Source organism: Lycorma delicatula, chromosome 1, assembly GCF_047948215.1.
Source record: "Lycorma delicatula isolate Av1 chromosome 1, ASM4794821v1, whole genome shotgun sequence".
Lineage (NCBI taxonomy): Eukaryota > Metazoa > Arthropoda > Insecta > Hemiptera > Fulgoridae > Lycorma > Lycorma delicatula.
Window position 1 is genome coordinate 275,751,019 of NC_134455.1, and position 23,008 is coordinate 275,774,026.

Below are 23,008 nucleotides of genomic sequence, written 5' to 3' on the forward strand. Positions count from 1 at the left end.
CTAGTAAGTCTTTTTTCAAAGATTCATAGTGTTTAAGTAAAAGTATTTGTTGTAATACTTTACTTTTGTAATATTCCTGCATTAATTTCTTGTGTTTTTTTTATTTTTAGGCTCATCCTAATCCATCTGTAAACAAATCAGAGCAATTATTAAAATATCTTCATCTGCCTAATATTATGCATCAAGATGTACCAAAGAAGCCACTTGATTACTACACATGTCCTTTCCGCAAAAACAAAATAGAGAAGTGAGTAGACAGGATTTTATTACTAGTTCTTACCTTGTTATTTTTTGTTTAATTATTCTTTTTTTCAATATCAGGTCCTCCTGGCATATTAAAAATGAAGCAAGCACACTACCAAGCTTTCAGTTACCTACTAAAATATTTTTTGGTACTAGGATATTTAGAATTTAAATATATACTAAGTACTGAATATCACTTCAGCACTTTTAAAAATTACTATACTTTCAGGATGGATGATGGACAAGTTTTTTTGGTAAGAATAAAACCTATAAAGACTGAAAAAACTTTTTTTGAACTTCCTATGTAGCACTTGTTTTTTTATTATTATGATGATATATAGCTCATTATGACTTCTTATAGCGTTAATTTCAAATATCAGACCATGGCATACTCCAGCCATGGAAAATGTGTTTTTTTTTGTGGTAGGTTGGTCTTGTGCTGAATCATCCATTAGGTAATTTATGATTTTGTTTTTATCACTAGAACAGTAAAAGGCCAATTATTCACAATGCTCTATCTGTTGTAATACATTTTGAAATTCTGAAACACAAGCAAATATTCCTTAAGATATTTGTAACATGAACATGGGTTAAAAATTTCACTTTTGAATAAATTCATTTGTTTGGTTGTTTCTGTATTAGAATATTTTGTATGATTCAGAGATAATTAAAGATTTTAATTTTGCCTATATGCTTTTTGTTTATAGTGTTTCTTTTCTGAGGATTTCTTGCTTTTTATTATGTTTCCTTTCATCTAATGGTTTTTCATCTTTATGAAACAAGGAAATTTAAGAATTTATCATCCATCACACTGCAAAAACTCTAGTCTGTTGAAATGCCTAATTTTGTTTGTAATAGGATCTGTACACATATCAGATTTGTCAATCTTAAGACATTAATGACTATGATGTCCATAAGATCTAACATCCAATCTATTTTTCTTGGCGATCAGTTGCCATTTAAGCATAATCTCAAAGTATTGATCTGAATTGTACCAATATGTACAGAATTTAAAATAGACTTTTTTTTCTGACTCACTGAAAGCCACTACCCATCCATGAACGTGAAAATGAAACCCTTTCTGGAAGGTTTCAGGCCTGAATATTTCTTATGATGAAGATATGTTTGACTAATCTCAAAAAGAGAAAGATAGTCATGAATATATCTTAATGTACTCAGGTCAGAATATTAAGAAACTGATATAAGCGTGTTATGTCAGAGTTGTTGAAATAATAGCTTGACAAATTATGACAATACTTTTAAACAAATGGTATTCAAAATTATTATTAATGATTCACTTTCAAATTACATGGAGATTATGCTTCCTAAAAATCTGTATAGAACTTACTACATTTCCTTCATCAGAAGCATTACTGGTGGCACTTAGGGAATTCCTTACTGTGTATTCTAGCATATAGAAAGAATGTGTGTGGGCAAATAACTTAGTGAATAGTAAACACACTTGATCTTTTGCATTTTTTGTTGTTTAATATATTGTTTTCAAATTAGATGAGTTGGTAAATTTTACAAATAGTTTATTCCATTGAGGTCTTAGTTTTTATGTGCCATATGTAAAATTTGTATGCAATACTTAATATTTTCATATAAATATCCTCTTTCTATGAAATGATTAACAATGGCTGATTCTGTTGCTATAGTCTTATATATGTTCTTGGTATCTGTGGCAAATGAATGTCCAGTTTAATGTTGTATTTTGTGGAATATAACTTTTATAATCCTAGATGAGAAGTGAAAGCTTTCTCAATTGAAGTGAAAAAGTAAATACTTATATTATGCATAAGATAGCCTAAAATACTTTGGTTACAGTATAGAGTTTAAGTAATTCTTTATACTGCATTTTGTAGCTATTTATTATTATTTTGGAACAATTGACAGGACAGGATTTTACTGGCTGCATTCTACTCCTGGCTCAAACCAACAAGCGAATGTCATCTATAACTGACTACTCATTTCTCATCTATTAATTATGTCTGATGTTACATAAGGCATAATTTGCTTTTCAGTTTAAGTATGTCAAATATCCACATACTAAAACAATTTTAACCATTTATCAAAGATGCAGTTATTTAATGTTAAGAAATTTTGTTTTGTCACTTTTATGATAATTTATTTCAGAAAAAAATTGCCTTTAATTAACTATATTTCTTTGCAGGTTCCTTGGTAATGATAAAAGAGACACATTCTTTAGCAATGTTCAAAGATCTAGAATAGTCTATGAGATTCTGTCAACTGCGGTTTTTGGCAAAAAGAAGAAAGGCGAGGTTGGAATTGACAGGCTAGTGGATGAAGGTGTATTTTCTTCTAGCTTCCCACTGCATGATGTAAGAATCTAATTAAGTTTAATAAAATTATTTTTTTTCCTAATATGAAATAATAGTAAATTTAGAACATACTTCTCTTACTTTTAAGCAATTGGCAATTTTTTTAAGGATGGAGAATTTATTCGTACGAGTATATAAATATTTAAGCCCAAATGTCAATTGAAAATATTTTTGAAAGTATAAGTCTAATTAAATACTTTTTTCAGATGTTTATGTTCTAAAAAAATGCTATGTTATCTAAAATATTCTATCAAATTCAGTTCAGTTACATAGAAATTATTCGTTTATACTAGATTTTGTGATACTGTAAAAGTGTATGTCCCTTATGAAAATGTAGATATGCTTTTAAATTTTGACTTTAAGACTGCATTTTGGGATAATAAATTATTTTGGTAAATTATAATAAATTGGGAATGGAGAGATTTAATTAGTGAAAAGCTAAGATTTAATTAATGGTATATAATTAATGTATACATATTTATATGTATCATATGATACATAATACATACTAATATGGGTAGAGGAAACCAATCTGACTTGTGAAAGTTAGTAATAATCATTAATCAGCTGGAATCATGGCTAGAAAAAATCCGTAAATGCTATTTCAAAAAAACATAAATGTACTTATATGAATTTTAAACAACATACTTCAGCTAAATTTATTGATCAAAGATTATAAAATTTGTAAATAATCTTCATACTGAATTTAGAAATATAACATTATAAAATTTATTTAACATTTTTTTTTGTAATACTTAGTAAAGTATACTTTAACAAACTACATTCGTTATAGTTAACTTATTTATTTGTTTGTTAACTTATTTATAGTTAACTTATACATATCAACTTTTTTCTTCAGGGGCCTTATGAATGTAAACAGCAACAAAAGGTAAATGAATTGGAAGAAGATGAAGAGGAAGATCCTTTAAATTCTAGGCAAATACTTTATGAATATTGGGCCCGATGGGGATGTTGGTACAAGTATCAACCACTTGACCATATAAGAGAATATTTTGGGGAAAAAATTGCTATTTACTTTGCGTGGCTAGGTAAGTTATCACTATTGACAATGAATCAGTTATTTGTGTGTGCATGTGTGTATATACATATATACATGCATGCATGTATGTATTTGTGTGTGCATAACTGAATCAATGATTTTGCATTAAGCAATTAAAACAAGAAAAAGGAAAATGTTCTTACGTTTATTGATACATTCTTTATTATTCAAAAATAAATGCTTTGGTGGAAACTTCACTTACAGTTCTATTTTTTAACAATGCTGAATTTTAATACTTATTTCCAAGTATAATTATTACAACTAAAAATTGATATTTGAACAAAATCTCTAACTTTATAAAAAATAACACTTAGAAATACTTGTTATACAATAAGCAATGCAATTAACTTTTTTATTCTTTCTTTGTTAATTAAAAACAGACCTTCGTATCACAATCTATCACAAATTCTTTAACTTGTGTTTATTTTAAAACTGTAAATAGAATCTTTTTTCTCATTCATTCTCCATTTCATTGTTCTTATTACTCACTTCCAGAATCATAAATTTATGGTAGAGTTCTATAAGGTATTTTCCTGCATTAGATAATTTTGTTTTTTCTTAATGCTTCATGCCCATGGAGGTATTTCATTTTAGTTTTTTAAAAGCCTATGATTCAAAATTTTGTTTTAAATGACTTATTGGTCTTTCCTATGTATCTCAATTGGTTGTATATTTTATCCTGTAAAAACCACGATTATTATAATTTATGTTTATAATTTTTTTATTAACAAAAATGATAAATATATCAATTGTAATTGTTCTCTGTGTTGCTAGTTTGTTATTTTAGAGTAATAATCTCTTCTTCAATGTCATTAAGAGCTTTTGCAGAGATTTCTGCTTCTTAAAATGGATTTTTGTAAAGAATAATTTAAAATATAACATAAAATATTAAAGTACAAAGATGTTAGTTTATACCTCAGTTATTAAAGTAAAATAGACTAAAATGCTACTATCATAATTAGATAGCTAGTGGTTACATATAGTACCTTATTTTATGTTTATAGTATTTTTTTTATAGTACCTTATTTTCCTGAGACTCCTAATCAGTAGATTGGTCTATAGAATGTTGGCTGAAGGAAACAAAGTAAATTCCATATTTTAGCAAATTTTAAAACTGTTGATTAAAAAAAAATCAGATCTTTTGTAAAGGTTACAAATTTCCCTACAATTAGCTATTATTTTTTATTCAGTGTGATTATTAATAATTAAATTATAAATTTTACATACTTGCAGTTTTTTACCACACCATGAAAGTGCTTTTTACAGTGGTATTTGTGATTATTTTGTAACTAAAGAGTTAAGAAAAAAATTAAAATCTAAGTTTTATAGAAATTATTTTTTCCTACAATTTGTACATTCTTTCTTTACTCTATCTTCAAAATTGACTGAGTTGTGGACAAAAGAGACAAGAAATCAATTATTTCTTAAGTGTACTTTTTTAGGAATAATTTATTTATAGTGGATTAATAAAAAAACCTACATAATTTTTTTACTGCATAAAAAATTATTTGGGGAAAGTCATTGTTTTAAATGAATTAAATTTGTAACATTTATGTTCAAAAATTATTAAATAAAATCCAAAAAAAATTTCAATGAAATTGTAAACCTTATGGTAAGAGAGATATGATTTCTTCCGCTCAATAAACAAAAATTTCTGTAATATAAATAAAACTGTTTTAAACAAAATGATACTGATATCAAAAATGGTAAGACTCTACATTTCTATTATCAACATCTGTTATTCATTTAAAATTTTCTTTTCTTGCAATCTAATACTTTTATTTTTTTGTAAATAAGTGATGTGAATTAAAAAACATGTTTCATCTTCAATACTTTCATTTAAATAAGAGCATTTACTATTAAAACAACCTGTAGTGTATTCCTTTTAAATGTTATTATTTCAAGTACATTATAAAGTTTTTGTATGCTATCTACTACTAGTACTGCTATCTAGCAGCGCGATTCATAAAGGTACATTAGAAAAAAATGAATAAAATGACATATTCGAGTCCCACGGTTTATCAAATGGAAAAAAAAATGATGTCTCACAAAATTTGAGGTATTTTTTTAAAGTATTCTTTAATACAAATCTAAATGAACTGAAATATAGTGTTTTTACGCTTATTTTATTTTTTCCCATTTTCATTTCTTTGTCACGTTATGTTCATGTCATGTTTAGAACAGAAAATGTAATTCGTTGACTTTGTCGCCTCTTACCGATGAAGTTTTAACGAACTCTGATGTAAATATGTAATAATAATAAAAAAAACTGAATTATCAGATTTAGGTAATTAAATCACTGCCTAAATACAACATATAAAATCACTTCATGTAAATATGAGCTTCTTATAAGGTTAGTTTAAACACACCTTCTCCGTAAAAAAATAACCACTTACTAGAGCGTAATTAATAGAGCCCTAAACCATGTTGATATTTACCAGCTTTCGTGGTGCAAGTGGTGGTATCTTGGACCTTCATCTGGAGGTCCCGTGTTTGAATCTCGATCAGGCATAGCATTTTTACACACTACAAATCATTCATCTCATCCTGTGAAGCAATACATAACGGTGGTTTCGGAGGTTAAAAAAAAAACTATGCTGATATGATCAAATAAAAAATTAATTTTATTTAATAAAATAACATTGCAGTGGAACATGAATAGTTTAATAAACATATATTTAAATTCATAATAAATTTAATAACTGGTCAACATTAAAAAGTAAAAAAAAAAAATTATATTCTTTTAAATTATAAGTTTATGAGACAATATAAAATTTATACATACATAATTTAAATTTAGATTTTATAAAAATTTATGAGTGTAAATAAAAAAAATAAAAGTAACGTATAAAATTGCTTTAAAAACTCAAAAGAAAAATCTGATGTGGACAACACAACTTCCTTGTATACCTACTAAATTACATATTCACCTATTTTTTTAAAATGAAAATTACATCAAATTTTATTTCATTTGATATTTTTTGTTATTATTGAATTATTATTAATCGTAATTTTTTTTTACATTGAGAGGTTAATAAATTTAAATTAATAAATCAATATATTTAAATTAAAAAAGGAGAAGAAGTCTGGTTCAAACCGATGTGCCTTACCCTAAGATCCAAATATTTCATAAATTAAAATTTTATTTGGCTGTAACTCTGGAACCTGAAAATAAGTACCACTTATGATACATTGTTGAAAAGCTCTCAATGAGGACTTGTTTCTGCAGTTATGAAAAAGTCCAAAATCCAATTTTTTTTGGATTTTGGACACTTTTGGTTCAGTCGATTGCAATCAAAAGGGGAGGTGAACTACTGCATGTTACAGCAGTCCTAATTCCAAAATTTCAACATCCTACGGCTAATTTTGTTGAGTTATGCGAGATACATACGTATGTACAGATGTCATGTTGAAACTAGTCAAAATGGATATTTCTGTTGAAATCTGGAAACAAAATCTTTCACAATCACAATACTTCCTTTACTTCGTGCAAGGAAATAAAAATAAAAGAAAAATAATAAATCTCGTATCGTATTTATAATGAAGTAGGTACACATAAATTAGTGTAACTATTTTTTTGTATATTTTTATTTATTGTTAAAAATATTCACTTTATTTAACACTCAACTGCACTCATTTTTTGTAAAAAAGGATCGCATAATACTAAACTGTCATCTCCATAACTGATCATAAAATATTATGCCTACATTCTGTGCTACTTATTATTATTTCTTCAAAGTTTTGTGAGGGTGGTTTAAACATTATGATTTTAAAGTGAGAATAAATTTTTTGTAATATTTTTGATTATTGAAATTATATTATTAAATTAGCATCATCATGATTCATGTTATAATAATAATGAAATTTTTTTATCAACTTTATTTTGTAATTTAACAATGAACAAGAGTACATTTTTTTAACTTTGTTTTTTTTTAACTTTGCAGATAAATTTTAACTATTTTTCTTACTTGTTACACTTTTTATTCTTAATATTCTATCCATAATTTTAGCGATTAAAGGTTGAAAGTGCTGTTTTAATTTTTAATAACATTTTTATTTTTTAAATAAATTTAATAGAATTTTTAATTTTAGGCATGTATGTTTGGCTTGTGTAACTTTGTTAAACCTTTAATCTGAGAAGCAGATGACTGATGGGTACTATGAAATTTTAACATTTTATTGTGGAATATATTTTTATATGGCGTTATTATATTTTTTTTACTGTCTTTGATATATTTTTGTTAGAAATTTTTCTTCATTAAAAATATTTTCATTCACTTTTATTAACTATAATGAATTAGAAAAAAAAGTTTATTAATTTTGAAAAATATAAAATGCATTAAAATGTTATGAATTCTTTCTTATTTTTACACAATTTTTTTTTTAGAAATTTTTCTTATTTTTTTGATGAGATGAAAAAACTAAAATTAGTTAATAAAGCTATACTTATAATAAGCTTAAATTAAATAATAAAGCAGTGATAATCATAACAAATTTTTGTATATGTATACTGTGTCCATAAAATAATTTATTTTATTTTATTTTCCTAATGTGTTTTATCACTTTCTTTGGTAGTTCATTTTCTAGTTCTGACTTATGTGCTTGAACTGTTTCAAAAGTTTATTCATATATATTCATTAGCCACTTAGTTTGGTTAGTTTATTTTATATAATGCTGATTTTACATAGTCAAATAACTGGAGTAATATACTGAGAAAAGTTTTTTATAAGTGATAGGAAGGATATTTTGTAAAGATTATTTATTTATTTTTTCATTGATATAAGAACTTTTACTTTTAACTGTATAGTTGATTTGGATAGTATATTTAATGTTTAAGTGCATAATTGTTTGATAATATAGCAAATGATGACAAATTAACATTAAATATTTATTTTGAAAAATCAATAACTTTGAGAACATTAAACAGTCATTAAATTGTATTTCAAAATACGAAATATTACTAGGAAAATATTTCAAAAAACTGTTAAGAAAGAAGACATACTCTTTCTTAACATTATATATACGTAAAATTAATGTATAAAATTATCATGCAAATTAAATAATATCTATATAACTTCTTGAAAATTCAAATAATTCATCAACATATTGACCACTGTGCTAATTGAATTCAAAAAACAACTTAACCACCTAACATAATAACAGAAAAACCTAAAAAACTAATACTAATAATAGATCATTCCAGTAATGGAAGTTGAGTTATGCTACAAATCTTGTGGTTTTTGAAGTGTTTATGTTTTCTAATTTAAGTTTTTATTTCTTTTTTGTTATTTGTTGATGTACTTACAGAATTGTGTACCGACTGATGATGAGCAGTTTTATATAAATAATGCTCAAGAAGATATATAGATATTATTTAATTTACATGATAATGTTATACATTAATTTTATATATAATGTTAAGAAAGATGTCTTCTGACCCGGAAGATTCTGCTAAACTTCATAGGAATATTTCTCTCATTAAAATAGTGGGAAAAGTTCATGGGTCTGAAATACTAAGTTATGGCTAGTGAAGATTTAGTCCAATTTCTGCTCCTCTGCTGAAATGAAGCCCTACTGAAATTCTTGGAAGGTAAATTAAAGGGTGAATTTAGCACTTTCTTATGATTTTGATCTAAAAAAACTTTAAGAAATGAGTCCTAAAACTGTATCACTATTATTTTCTATAAAATACAGTGTAATAAACAAAAATTGAGTTGAAAAATAAAATTTTTAACTTTGGCATAAAATAACTGTATTAAATTCTCAATAAACAAGTAAAACTTATTAGTTAGATTGATAGAGAATTTAATTCTGAGAAAATTTATGTGAATATATCAATAAAAAAGTAAACAATAGCACAAGAAAATAATGTATTCTTTAATGCAGAACAATATGCAACAAAATGGAAAATACTGATCACAATTTTAGACTAAAATGAACAGCCTTCTATTATTGGAAAGTTCAGATTACCATAGCCGCCTGTAAATCTACCACTGAAAATGTGAGGTCTGATAAGACAATACCTATTGTCCCACACCAGAAAATTAATGAAAAAGAGTGCTAGTAATTAGTTTCAATGGTTTCACGAGGATTGTCATGATTCCAAACATTTTTTTTATGTATTGTTTATCCCATCTCAAGTAAATGTTACTTCATTTGTAAATAATATCAGTGATGGAAGCACATTGTTTTGTAATAACCACTGACAATAATTCAACTATAGATTGTAATAACTTTTGTCAAGATATTAAACTGATTGAGGATGATATGGGTAGAGCCTTCATTGACTCTATCAATATAATGGCAATGTCTGCAATATATTCTTGCGTGGTATCCACAAAATGCAGATAATCTGCAAGTACTAGAAGTTGGACTTTATTAAGTAAATCTGCTCTATCATACATAAAATCTGCTTATTCACATTTATTTCCCATTCAGATGTTACATTAAATGATCCACTTTCCGTTAGGTGCCAGTGAGTATCTGCAAATACTTGCTGACTAGAAATGTTTTGATGGGAAAATCTCCAATGACATTCGTCAATGGCTTGTGTAGCACTGTTGTTATATCTGCAAATACTTTCCAGTTAGGAATGTTTCAATTGGGAAATCTACAATGAGATTTTGTAAACTTATACGGCATTTCCTCTTACTGCAGAACAAATCAATATCGCTTATCAATAGCTTTTAAAATCACTTAAATACACATAAATCACAGATGCACTCTTTATAAATCAAATAAAATTTTATATTGAAAATTGACTTCTCAATAACAAATACAGCACATTAAAGCAAGATTCTGAATCATAACTGCAACAATGTTTGAAAAGTTTGTTTATAGAGCTTTGCTCGGTGATTAAACACAGGCTACTATTATTATACATTATTACAGCACCCCTAGTAGGAATGTAATGCACCAATAATTAAGAAATAACATATAATACTGCAGGCAGATAAATATGTATTAGTGTCATTTTTCTGTTATTCTCCCACACGAAAGATAACTAAATTGCTGTTGTTGAGCTAAAAAACTATGTTTTTCAACTCATTTTTTTTTAGTTTATTACACCTTATTTCATTGAAAATAATGGTGAAACAGTTCTGGAAACAATTTTTAAAAAATGTTCAGGTTAAACCATAATAAATCATTAAATTTAAACCCTAATTTACCTTCCCAGAATTTCAATATGGCTTCATTTCAGCGGAGGAACAGAAATCAGGGTGAAATCTTTCACTAGTTGTAACCTTCTAATGAAACATTTTTGAACCCATATTTACATGAACTTTCTCCATTATTTTAATGACTGAAATATGCCTATGATGTTTAGCAGAATCGTCCTGGCACACTCTGTGTATATATATAAATACATTATTTACATGTGCGTAAATCATATATATTTTTATAACTGGAAAAAATAACTATAACAGCAATTTAGTTCATATATATTTATGTATACACAATTTTATTAAATACAAAAGGATATTAAATGTTTTATTAACATTTAAAAAAAAAAATGGATTATGTTTTATAATGATATAGACATCTTTCTTTAATGCATTTTTAGATTTTATTTTTTACTACTCATTCTTATTCAGAAGATGTAAGAAAGTATTTTCTGGTTGTTATTGGCATTTATCAAAAAAAATAATTGAAAGTAGTGACTTCAATCACAAAATAATCCTCTCAGTTTCAATTAATTAAAAAGCAAAGAAATAAAGTTATACTAACAGTAATCATGTTTATTTCATCTGTATGAAATATTATTAAATGAATCTTTTCAAATTATATTCTCTTCTCATATTCTTAATTTTTGTTTACAGGATTTTACACTGCATGGCTGCTTCCAGCTTCACTTGTTGGACTACTAGTGTTTTTCTATGGTGTATTAACAATGCATACTGATAGAGTTGCTTCAGATATTTGTAACAGTCAAGGCACATACTTAATGTGCCCTCTGTGTGATGAAATAATTGGTTGTGATTACTGGGATCTTAGTGATATATGTGGTTATGCAAAGCTTGCCTATTTGTTTGATCACCCAGGAACTGTTTTTTATGCTGTATTTGTGTCATTCTGGGGTAACTACATCATTTATATTTAATGTATGATATTATCTTGTAATCTAAATCATGTGTATGTGTGTGCATGTGTGCGTGTGTCTAGGGGGGCATGTGGAAATTACTTCTTTTTTTTTGTCTTCAGTCATTTCACTGGTTTGATGCAGCTCTCCAAGATTCCCTATCTAGTGCTAGTCGTTTAATTTCGGTATACCCCCTACATCCCTAACAATTTGTTTTCCCACCGAACCTCACTAATTCCTACTACATCTACATTTATCCTATCCATTTCCCTCTTTAAATTTTCTAACTTACCAACCTTTTTTAAACTTCTAACATTCCACACTCCGACTCGTAGAATGTTATTTTTTAATTTTCTGGTGACCCCTTCCTTAGTAGTCCCCACCCGGAGATCCAAACAGGGAACTAGTTTACCTCCGGAATATTTTACCAAGGAAGGCGCCTCTATCATTGCCATATGAAAATGCAGAGAGCTACATTTTCTCGGAAAAAAAGGCAGCTGTAGTTTTCCATTGCTTTCAGCTGTGCAGTACTCAGAGGACTAAGTGATGTTGATATGGCCGTTTAAGTCGTCCTGACTTACGCCCTTAACAACTACTGAAAGAGCTGCTGCCCTCGTTTAGGAATCATTCCTTAGTCTGGCTCTCAACAGATACCTCTCCGATATGGTTGCACCTTCGGTCCAGCTACTCTGTATCACTGAGCACTCAAGCCCCCTCACCAACGGCAAGGTCTCATGATTCATAGAGGAGGTGGAAATTACTAAAAAGTCATTACTCATAAAAAGTTATTAATAAAGTAAATAAAATTGTTGAATTGAAAAAGTTGGTAACTAATACTACATTAGTTTGGAATATTGTCATTATTTTATCACTTCTATAAAAAAAGGACAGAAATATAATTCATTAAGTACATAAAAATTACAAATAAAAAACTGGATATTTTTCAGTTTTGAAAAAACTGATTTCAAAAATCAAATACATTATAAAGCATATTATTACAGTTTGTCTCCTTGGAACATTATAACTGGCTACTAATTAATTATAATTCACTAAGTGGTGCAAGAATGTTACTTTTTCAGTCACGTGTTTATGATTAATAAATCAATTACTCAGTTGTTTGCTGAGGAAAATATCTAGTTGAAAATAATCCTTGAATGATACACTTTCCCATTGCTGCTTAGCTTTGCATAGAAATTACCATCATTAGAAAGTTTAAAAAAGCATATGATTTGAAGTTTTAATATCAGTTTGAAAGTATAACGCATAACAAATGAACATATATACATTCAATATTCTTTTTTTTGTAATATTAAGCTGTATTGATTAACTATTAAACTCGTTATATTAAGTCTTATTATATCATTATATTTTTTGTGTATATAAACAATACAATTTCATAACTCACTGTCTACTTTTGATGCAGCAGAATTTTTAAAACATATTTCTTTCTGAGAAATATTCTGGTGAATATCATACATTCACCAGTTGAAAAAAAAACTAACTGACTGTATGCTCTAAAATGTATACTGTACAAGAACTTTGACTAAAATGTAAAAAGGCGTCATTATTTTTTGCAAGAGTTTTCTCATTACACCATAGCTTAAATTCACAAAATAAACTATCACAATTGAAATAAGCACAATAATTCCAAAAACAAAGATGTTTTATAGCTTATTTAACTCCCATCTTGGATTTTAGCTACAGTTTTAAAGTACTTTGATATGGTAGTTAAAACATCAAAGAAGAATAATTTATAAAATTTACAAGCCAATAAGTGTTGTGTACTCTACATTAATTTCTAACTAAAAAACGATTTTTAAACAGAAAATGAGCCAGCGGTGTCAACTGTTTCTGCAAACAGTAACATGAGTTGGGTGTAAAATTTTATATTATGTGCTAAAATAATTAAATTATGAAACTAACACTGTGCTCAATAAAATTAAATGTAATACCCACATTTGTTGTAGGTGATATTATATCTACATTATTGGTGAATTCTGCAGTAGTTCTTTACAAAAGAATATACCATGATATTGAATTTATGTTTAAATAGGTTTTCCAAACAAACATATATAATATATGACAACATTTGACATAGAAAAATGACAACATTAATTTTTGAAAAATTTAACAAATCTCAATTCCACATATTATTATCACACATAAGATTTATTTTGCCATTTATTCTAAAATACTCTTAATCTCCATCCTTTCAGCTTTAAGATTTCAGCTTTTCAGGAGTAATGGCATCTCAGCCTTTCATCTGAGCCCACTGGGCTGGTCTAGTGGTTAACTCATCATCACAAATCAGCTGATTTCAAAGTCAAGAGTTCTAAGGTTCAAATCCTAGAAAAGGCAGTTACTTTTATACGGATTTGAATACTATATCATGGATGCCCGTGTTCTTTGGTGGTTGGGTTTCAATTAACCACACATCTCAGGAATGGTTGACCTGAGACTGTACAAGACTATACTTCATTAACATTCATACATATCATCCTCATTCATCCTCTGAAGTAACACCTTAGGATGGTTCTGGAGGCTAAATAGAAAAAGAAAGCTTTTCATCTGGAAGTTCAAATCCCAGTCAGGCATGGCATCTTTTATACACTATAAAATACCATTTCCATATTATAGTTCACTCACAAGCTTCAAGCTTATGTGGCATTATCATTAAGTCAAAAAGAAAAAGAAATCTATTAAGCAGGTTTAAAGTTAACTTCACATGTACTAACAAAATAAAACTAATACTTTTTACTTTACTTCCGTTTTACTCTCATGACTTTATTATGTAAGTTCAATAAATTCGGATGGCAGAAAATTTTCTTCAGCTAATGACAAATTCATTTGTCTTCTATTTTTAACTATATTCTCATATTCTATATTTTTTCATCAGTTCAAAATGAATTAAATTTCTTTCTAAACTTTTCATTCTCTTTGTATTGTACGAGGGTTATTTTATTTTCAAGGTCCGATCAGTCACAAAATTAAAACCACAGTGAAAATAAAAAATTTTTTATTTATAACAAGTACTTACATAGTTACACTATTTTTCTACATAGTCGCCACTCCAATTTAGACATTTATCGTAGTGTCCAATACCCAACTTTCCAATACCCTTGTCATAGAATGGAGCCGCCTGTGTTTTCAGCCATGTTTCTACACTGGTCTGCAGCTCGATGTCTGTGCCAAAATGTTGCCCTCCTAGCCAGCGTTTCATGTGAGCAAAGAGGTGAACATCAGATGGAGCCAAGTCCAGGCTGTATGGTGGATGATCAAACACTTCCCAATGAAAACGCTGCAGGAGCTTCTTTGTTACAGCTGCAGTGTGCTGCATTATGCTCGGCCAGCATTGTCATGTAGAAAGACAATGACTGATGACAACATTCCTCTCCGCTTATTCTGAATTGCCCTTCATAGATGTTGAAGAGTCACACAGTATGAGGCTGCAGTGATGGTCGTGCCACATTCCATGAATTCCACCAAGAGAACTCCATTCTGGTCTCAGAACACAGTAGCCATACACTTTCTGTTGGAGAAGGTTTGCTTGGACTTCTTTGGTTTACTGGGAGAATGAGAATGCATCTACTGTCTGGATTGTTCTTTTGTTTCTTCAGTTTCGAAATGGACCCGTGTCTCGTCCCCTGTGACAATTTTGTTCAAAAAATCTTCTCCTTCATTGTGGTAGTGCTGGAGAAACATTAGGGAGGCGTCCATTCTCATTGTTTTGCGATGGTCGGACAGTTTCTTGGGAACCCATCTCGCACACAGTTTGCGGTACTGAAGTCTCTTACTCACAATGGTGTAGACAGCTGACCTTGAAATTTTAGGAAACGAATCACTCAATACAGAAATTGTGAACCAACGATTTTCTCGAATTGCCTCATCCACTCGCTCAACGAGATCATCGGTTGACACTCGCTTCCTTCCCTGACTGCCTGCATCATGAACATCTGTACGTCCTGCTTTACAGTTCCTGCAGCGTTGTCGCCCTTTGCTGTCACTCATTGAATATTTATGCTGTCACACATTACTTATTCGTCTATGAATTTCAGCTGCATTACACCCCTCAGCCTGAAGAAATCGAAATACCGCACGCACTTCACACTTGGCAGGAGATGCTATTGTTGTAGACATGTTTACGTGGTATCTGCGTGTTCAGAACTAAACGAAGTGACGTGACATGATTGAAGGCCATACTAGAGACACTGCGCAACACATATGCGCAAAGGTTCATCTGGTTTTTGCGCGGGTTTTTATTTCATGACCAATCGGGCCTTGAAAAAATAACCCTCGTATGTACATCAATTAACAAAGAGAAATGGTGTTAATAAAAATTACTTAAATTAGTCCACCGGGCTGGTCTAGTGATTAACTCTTTGTTGCAAATCAATTTAACAGCTGATTTTCAAAGTGAAGGTTCTGATGATCAAATCCTAGCAAAAGCCAATTGATTTTATATGGATTTGAATACTAGACAGTAGATACCAGTACTTAGGTGATTGGGGTTCAATTAACCTTAAGTCTCAGGAATGGTTGGCCTGAGTCTGTACAAAACTAACCTCTTTTAAATCAAAAACATCATCCTCAACTCATTGGGCAGTGTGGGGGTTGCTTATTATTCACTAGTTGAACAGATTGCAATGTGCACATTAGGAAAATAAATAAAACAAATAATTTAATAACGAGAATATAAATCTATAAAAATAACATAATATTCCAGAACATATCACAAAATAATCATTTCTGGTCAGACATTATATTTTACAAAAAATTACTGACACTACAGAGTATAAAAAACTGACTGTAGCTGATAATTCTCTTATCTTGTCACTTATGTTTGATGGTAACAATAGTCCATTTAATACTAAAGTTTACAGAAGTTTTTAATCTATCCAGAAGCCAGTTTCAGTGACAAAAAAAATATCATATTATAATTTTTTCTGACATCACGACTTATTATATTAAAAAATAATAACGAAAATTAGTAACTTTTGAAATTCTCCTTTAATTCAGTTGTCAAAGTATTTCTTCATTTCACAAAAAAGATAAACTGAAAAATTACAAAATATTTTCAAAGATTTTGATGAATATATCTTTAAAAATTACCAAATAAATTGGTTTCTTTTGAAAGGGAAATTCTTTTCATAACATATAAAATTAACTGAAAATGTAGATAATAATTCTAGACTGGCTAATTATGTCTTATCATAAACATAACATTGAAAAGCTGTGATTTTTGTTACTTAAAAGTCATTATTTATTTTCTTATGAATATTCTGAAAGTCTCTAAAGATCCTATGCATCTTTTTGGATTCAGTACCCATTGGCCATGTTCATGATGTGTGAGTGAAGTGTAGTCTTGTACAGGCTCAGGCTGACCACACCTGAGACATGTGTTTAATTGAAACACAACAAACAAAGAATGCTGGTATCCACAATCTAGTATTCAAATCCGATTAAAAGCTACTATTTCTTTTATGATTCAAACCTGAGAATTCTCAACTTCAAAATTTACTGATTTATGATGACACTAGACCACCCCATGGGTTACTTAAAATTTGTTCACTTATATCTAAAAAGTTTACTTAGAGAATCAATTTCCAAGCTTATCATTTTCATTGTCAAACTCATTCTGCTTTTTGTATGAATTACTCTTTAATTTTTTTCTCTTATTGCTGTTAATATGCTTCTTCAGTTATTCTGCTTTTCAACTTCATGAAAATGTTCTAATAAGTAATACTTTTTTGACTGAAATTGAAAACATTGTTAAATTCATTATAATTTATCCATCATTCTACAAGATATTATTCTATTTATGAAAGATTCTTTTTTTAGGTAAAGTTTTACTAACCGAACGACAGTGCAGCTTTCTTTAGTAAGGATTCTAATGTACAGATATACTCGTATTTCTAAAATTCTTAATTTTGTGGCACTTTTATCCCCATAAAGTAATAGAAACCTGCAGTTGTCTGGTGCTCCTATTAGTAAAACTTTTAAAATTATATAATTTTGTCATTTGATCATATTTACTAATAATAATAATAATAATAATTTAATGTAAAGTTTAGTTTTATACTATGGGTAAAATAGAATTTTCTGTAGAAAATTTAAAAAAAGTATTATTTTGTGCATATTGTACACTGTTGTAAAGACAGTTCTAATAATAATACTGATATTAAGTTTAGGATAAATTGTATATAAATTTTGATTTTATTACCTTTAATTTAAATTCTGGCTATTTTGAAAGCAGTCAGTTAATCTTGAAAATTAAAAATTATAGAAAGAAAAGGAAACTATCATATAATTTTGTCATTGTAAAATAAGAGGATGTACTTCAGACTATAATGAAACATTCCAGTTTTGAGTCTCCTAAAAATTAATTATTAGAAAAAAAATTTTCACAAAACTTATTCCTTATAATTACACAGGTCTGCGTTTTTTAATGATCAAAAAATGGTTTTCAATTTGATACCTGATTCTTATGTATTTTTGGGCACTGAATTCCAATATGACCTCAATTCTTCTTCATCACGTAAGGCTTTTTCACAAAAAGGATTCAAAATTTAAAAAAAATAAAAAATAAAAACCTACTTTTATTTAAATATAGAATTAATTTTATTTACAAGCAATATGAAAAACAAAATTACTTTAGAATATCATTAAAATTAATGAAACAAACAGTAAAATATTATTTATTATGCCTTCACAAGCCCTTATAATTTTTTTTCCTTTTTGTTTCGATACTCCATTGGTACTTTTCTTCTGTAATCACACAGCAGGTCAACTCTTTTTAACATTCAACATAAGCCAGCTATCATGCTGGCATTCCATCTCCCGTGGTATCTCCTCTCCATCACTTTTATGTCTTGGTGGAATTTTTTCCCCTATTCCTCACTTACTGCACCTAGATTTTCAGGAAAGTAATCAATATGCAGATCTGAAAAATGCACCAATAGGCTCACTTTAAAATCCTAAATTTTTGAATTTTTCTAACATATTTTGTACAGTATTTTTATAATCTTCATCTTTTTTTTACTTAGAAACTTTGTATTTGTATCTTGGAGGGATTTACAAGCTTGTTTTTCTAATTCCTCCATTTTAGATTCAAATATTTCATCTTTTATAAGCTTTCTTTTATCCAGCCCAACAAAAATACCCTCCTTTATCTTTGTTTCTGATAAACCTGGAAACTGACTGCAAAGATACTTGAAACATTCTCCATCTTTTTCTTAATACCTTCAAAAATTGCTTCATTAATACTAATTTAATATGTAACAGGGAAACAAAACTTTACTTGACTCTACCAAACTTTCTCTTTCAATGTTTTTCATATCAACTTTTAAGGTTTGTTTTGGTGGCCATTCTTTTTTATAATAGTAATTCTTTTTATTATGAATATCTCTCTTTTGATTCAAACTTGAGACTCCTACTTGCACAAAAACATGGATATTTGGTATAACTGTTCTGTTGTCTAAGTAACAAAGAAAGTACCTTTAAATCGTCACAAACTGTCCAACCTTGATCCATATACTGAAATTTAATTTAAAGTAACTCAAGCTTTTCATAACACTCTTTCAAATGAACAGAATGCCCCACTTGTAAAGAAGTGTACTTACTTCCATTGTGCAGAAGAACTGCCTTAAGACTCCTTTTCGATGAATAAGTGAACAAACTCCATTCAGAAACCTTATAGTTGATGTGGAATAATTCCATGAGTACAGGTACATCATTACAGTAAACTAATGCCTCTTTTTGAGAGAAATATTAAACAAAGTCTTTTTCTCTGTTCCTAAACCAGTGAAACATTATGCCTGGAGCTAACAATTTTTTTTTTCAGCCTTGAACCTAAAAGTTCAACAGAGTCCTTAGAAATGTTTGAGTCACTTATGAAACCATTTAATCTGGATTGCTCAAACAGTTTTGGTTCATCACTTCCAGCATCATAAGCATCATTTTCATGATTGAGTTCATTAACACAGGCCTGTGAAACCATTTCTTCATCACATATGTCATCTAATTTATCTGGTAGTGAAGGAACAGGTATTGTACATGAGGTACAAAACAGTATCGCTAATTGAAAGTTTGGGTAAAAAAACCCTTTCTTTTTTTTAAATTGAATCTCTGTATTGTACATGAATAAATTGCTATCATTGGTTGATTCTCTCCAAACCATAGGACTCCAAAGCAGAAATACTGGTTTTCCTTTGTGACCACTGGTAAAGCTCTTCAACACACACTGAACAAATCTTATGAGGAACCCAAGGTTTGTCTTATTTGTCTCCTAATTTCATACCAAAATATGCGAAAAATTTTTTTTTTTTCTTAAATTATGTAAGGTTCCTTTGTTGTGTTTTGACAATAAATTTTCACATAACAAAAAAAGTCAGGTGCATTGACACAGCCTCTTGACGCTATTGGAATTTATTTTATAAAAAATTATAAAATATAAGTATAGTAACTTGGAAAATACAAGTACATAAAAAAGTTATTAGTTAAATAGTTATAAGTTAAAAGTTATAAGTTATATAGTAACATGAAAGTGGCTATATGTACAGTTATGTTATAAATTTACTACTGCTTTTAATTTCTTTATAATAAATCCACTATATTTTTATTCAGAATATAAACTTATTGCATTTTCATACATAAAAAAAAACTATGATTGTTTATTTAAACAACAGTTTTACAAAATTATAATAATAGGCTAACATCTATAAATAGAACAAAAGACATTAAATTGTGAAAAATCCTTATGTAATGGAATTTTTTTAATATTTTTCCCATTTTCAGTACCCAAAATCTATTGAAATCACTAGATAGATTACAGACAATTTTACCAGCACAGACCTGTGTTATTGTTCTTTTGTCAATACATATAAACTCTTGCATTAACCTTGATCTTACCTTGATCAATAACAAGTTTTAGAAGAAATACTGTTTATGAAAATAAAAAAAAAATAGATCCAAGTTATCGTTCTCAATGTACTATTATTTATCCTGTTCTTTTGTAGGTGACTGAGAACTTAATAATAGGAAAACAAAGAATTCATTATTTTGATACAAATTATGTAATTTTATCAATTAATTTGGCTTAACCTTGAAAAATTCAACCAGTAATGCTTTGAAACAAATAATGAATTTCATTAACACATTTGAAACTGAAACTCATATTTAAAAATTTTTATGCAGCAATAATCATAATTGATTTGAATGTTAATTTCTTTCATTCATATCATTGTCATTCTACCATTTGTAGACACATTTCAGAGTATCTTCATTCTCAAAACTACTTTTAGTAGTTTTCAGAATGAAGATAAACTACTATCTAGTAGTGCTAAAAGTGCTTTTGTCACTAGATAGTAGCGCTAAAAGTAGTTTTGAGAAGGGAGGTACTCTGAAACATGTTAACTACTAATGGTAGAGTGACAATGCTAGGAATGGCAGAAAATACACAAATCAGTTATAATAATCAAAGTGAAAATATGAAATATTGTTGAAATAACCATAATATTCAATGTTTTTATAAGTTTACAGAATAAAATACATCACACCATATAGTGAACACACACTTCTTTAAGTTTATGATTTTTATTATAACATAAAATGCTAAAAACAGTATATTTTACTAGTAAATAAAGTGTTTTTCTTAAGGTTTGAAAAACTACCAATTAATAATAAACTCTCATTTTATGAAAAAAATATCTTTATCAAATAATGTTAGGAAATAAAAATTTGTTTCAACTTACAGCTTAATAAAAATCTTTTTTCATTGATATCAGCTTGGTTTATTTACTCATAACTTATATTTCACATATTATTATCCCCATCAATCATAAAAATTAGCTGTTAAATCTTGTACAAGTCATCTTTTTCATGTCTGATCGTAAATATAATAGTAGCATCTTTCCTCTTCCAAGATTAAAAATTTCCTTTAAACAGCGGTAAACATATTGAACTACTATGCAGTTGTGTTTTATTTTGCAATAGAATTTGGTTTTCAAGAAAATTCTATGAATTAGGTATACAACAATTATCCACTGCAAACTTTTGAAACTCACTGAACTTTGAAATGTGTACTGTTTAAAGTTTATAAAAATATTTATTTCTGGAATTTTTATGTAATCAGAAAGTAATTAAAACTATGAAGCAGATTGTATAAAATTCAAATTCAAGGATAATGAAAAGAAAATTTTATTTTTGCTTAATTCTGTTGATTACTTTTACAATAATCAACTCAGTATATAAAAAATGGAAAAAAAATATGTATGTGTAGTACATATATATGTATTTGTATATAAAAAACTCTTCCTACTTTTTTTTTACTATACTAACTGCATGCTATCATTAGAAATAACTGTAGTGATACAACTCAACCACTAAAACAATAAAAGGTTGCCACTTCTAAAAACATGGTTTCAGTCTATCCCTACTTTTATAATAGACTTTATATTCCAGGACATAAATATATATATGTATACTTTGAAGAGTCTAGGTCTTCTTCCTTGTACAATAAAACAAATGAACAGAACAATTAAATATTACTTAATTGTATTTGTCAATACAGCAGTTACATTCCTAGAGTATTGGAAGAGAAAATCTGCATCATTAGCCCATCATTGGGATTGTATGGGTTTCCAGGATGAAGTGGAAAGACCAAGACCTGAATTTGCTGCAAGAGCACCCTATCTTGAAGTGAATCCAGTAACAGGAGTTCAGGAGCCAAGTTTTCCTCGCTCATTAAGAAATAAACGAATTGCTGCAGGAATTGGCATAATCTTTCTTATGGTAAGGATTATAGTAATATATTTATCACTTCAAAATTTTCTTTTCAAGAGTGTTAAGAGTAACTATTTTAGTAAAACTCCAGGAACTCTATCATATTAAAAAATTATTCTTCCAAATAAGAAACTCAATCTCAGAAAATTAAAAAAGCAACTCAAAAAAAAAAATGTATTAAACTGTTGTGTATTTTTTTTTTGCACAGAGCAGTTGAATTGATTTAATTGTTTGAGTAATGTCATTTAGAGCATAAACTGATTGCTACTCTCCAATAATTCTAAAATAGGTAGCAAGGGGAATGATAAAAATGGATTTTAATTATATTCATATTTTGTCACAGGAGTACTTCTACAGATGGATATAACATTACAGCACTTCTAAAATGATTTTCAGAATGTTTGGTAACATGTTAAATATATATTTAACTGTTTTAGATCAAAATCTTGTGTTCTGTAAATATTTGACACTGAAATTCCACCTATAAGGAGGTGGATTTGTGTA

The 23,008-nt window shown here is 28.3% G+C and overlaps 1 protein-coding gene across 1 annotated transcript in view; it reads left to right on the forward strand.

Moving 5' to 3' along the window:
• The window catches only part of LOC142332111 (anoctamin-7-like), a 223,300-nt gene that overhangs the window by 165,984 nt on the left and 34,308 nt on the right, over positions 1 to 23,008 (forward strand). The window contains exons 7-11 of the mRNA XM_075378345.1: positions 111 to 247; positions 2,417 to 2,585; positions 3,445 to 3,634; positions 11,466 to 11,723; positions 22,293 to 22,513. Coding sequence (XP_075234460.1) covers positions 111 to 247; positions 2,417 to 2,585; positions 3,445 to 3,634; positions 11,466 to 11,723; positions 22,293 to 22,513 — 975 coding nt within the window. The remainder of the gene's footprint in view (positions 1 to 110; positions 248 to 2,416; positions 2,586 to 3,444; positions 3,635 to 11,465; positions 11,724 to 22,292; positions 22,514 to 23,008) is intronic.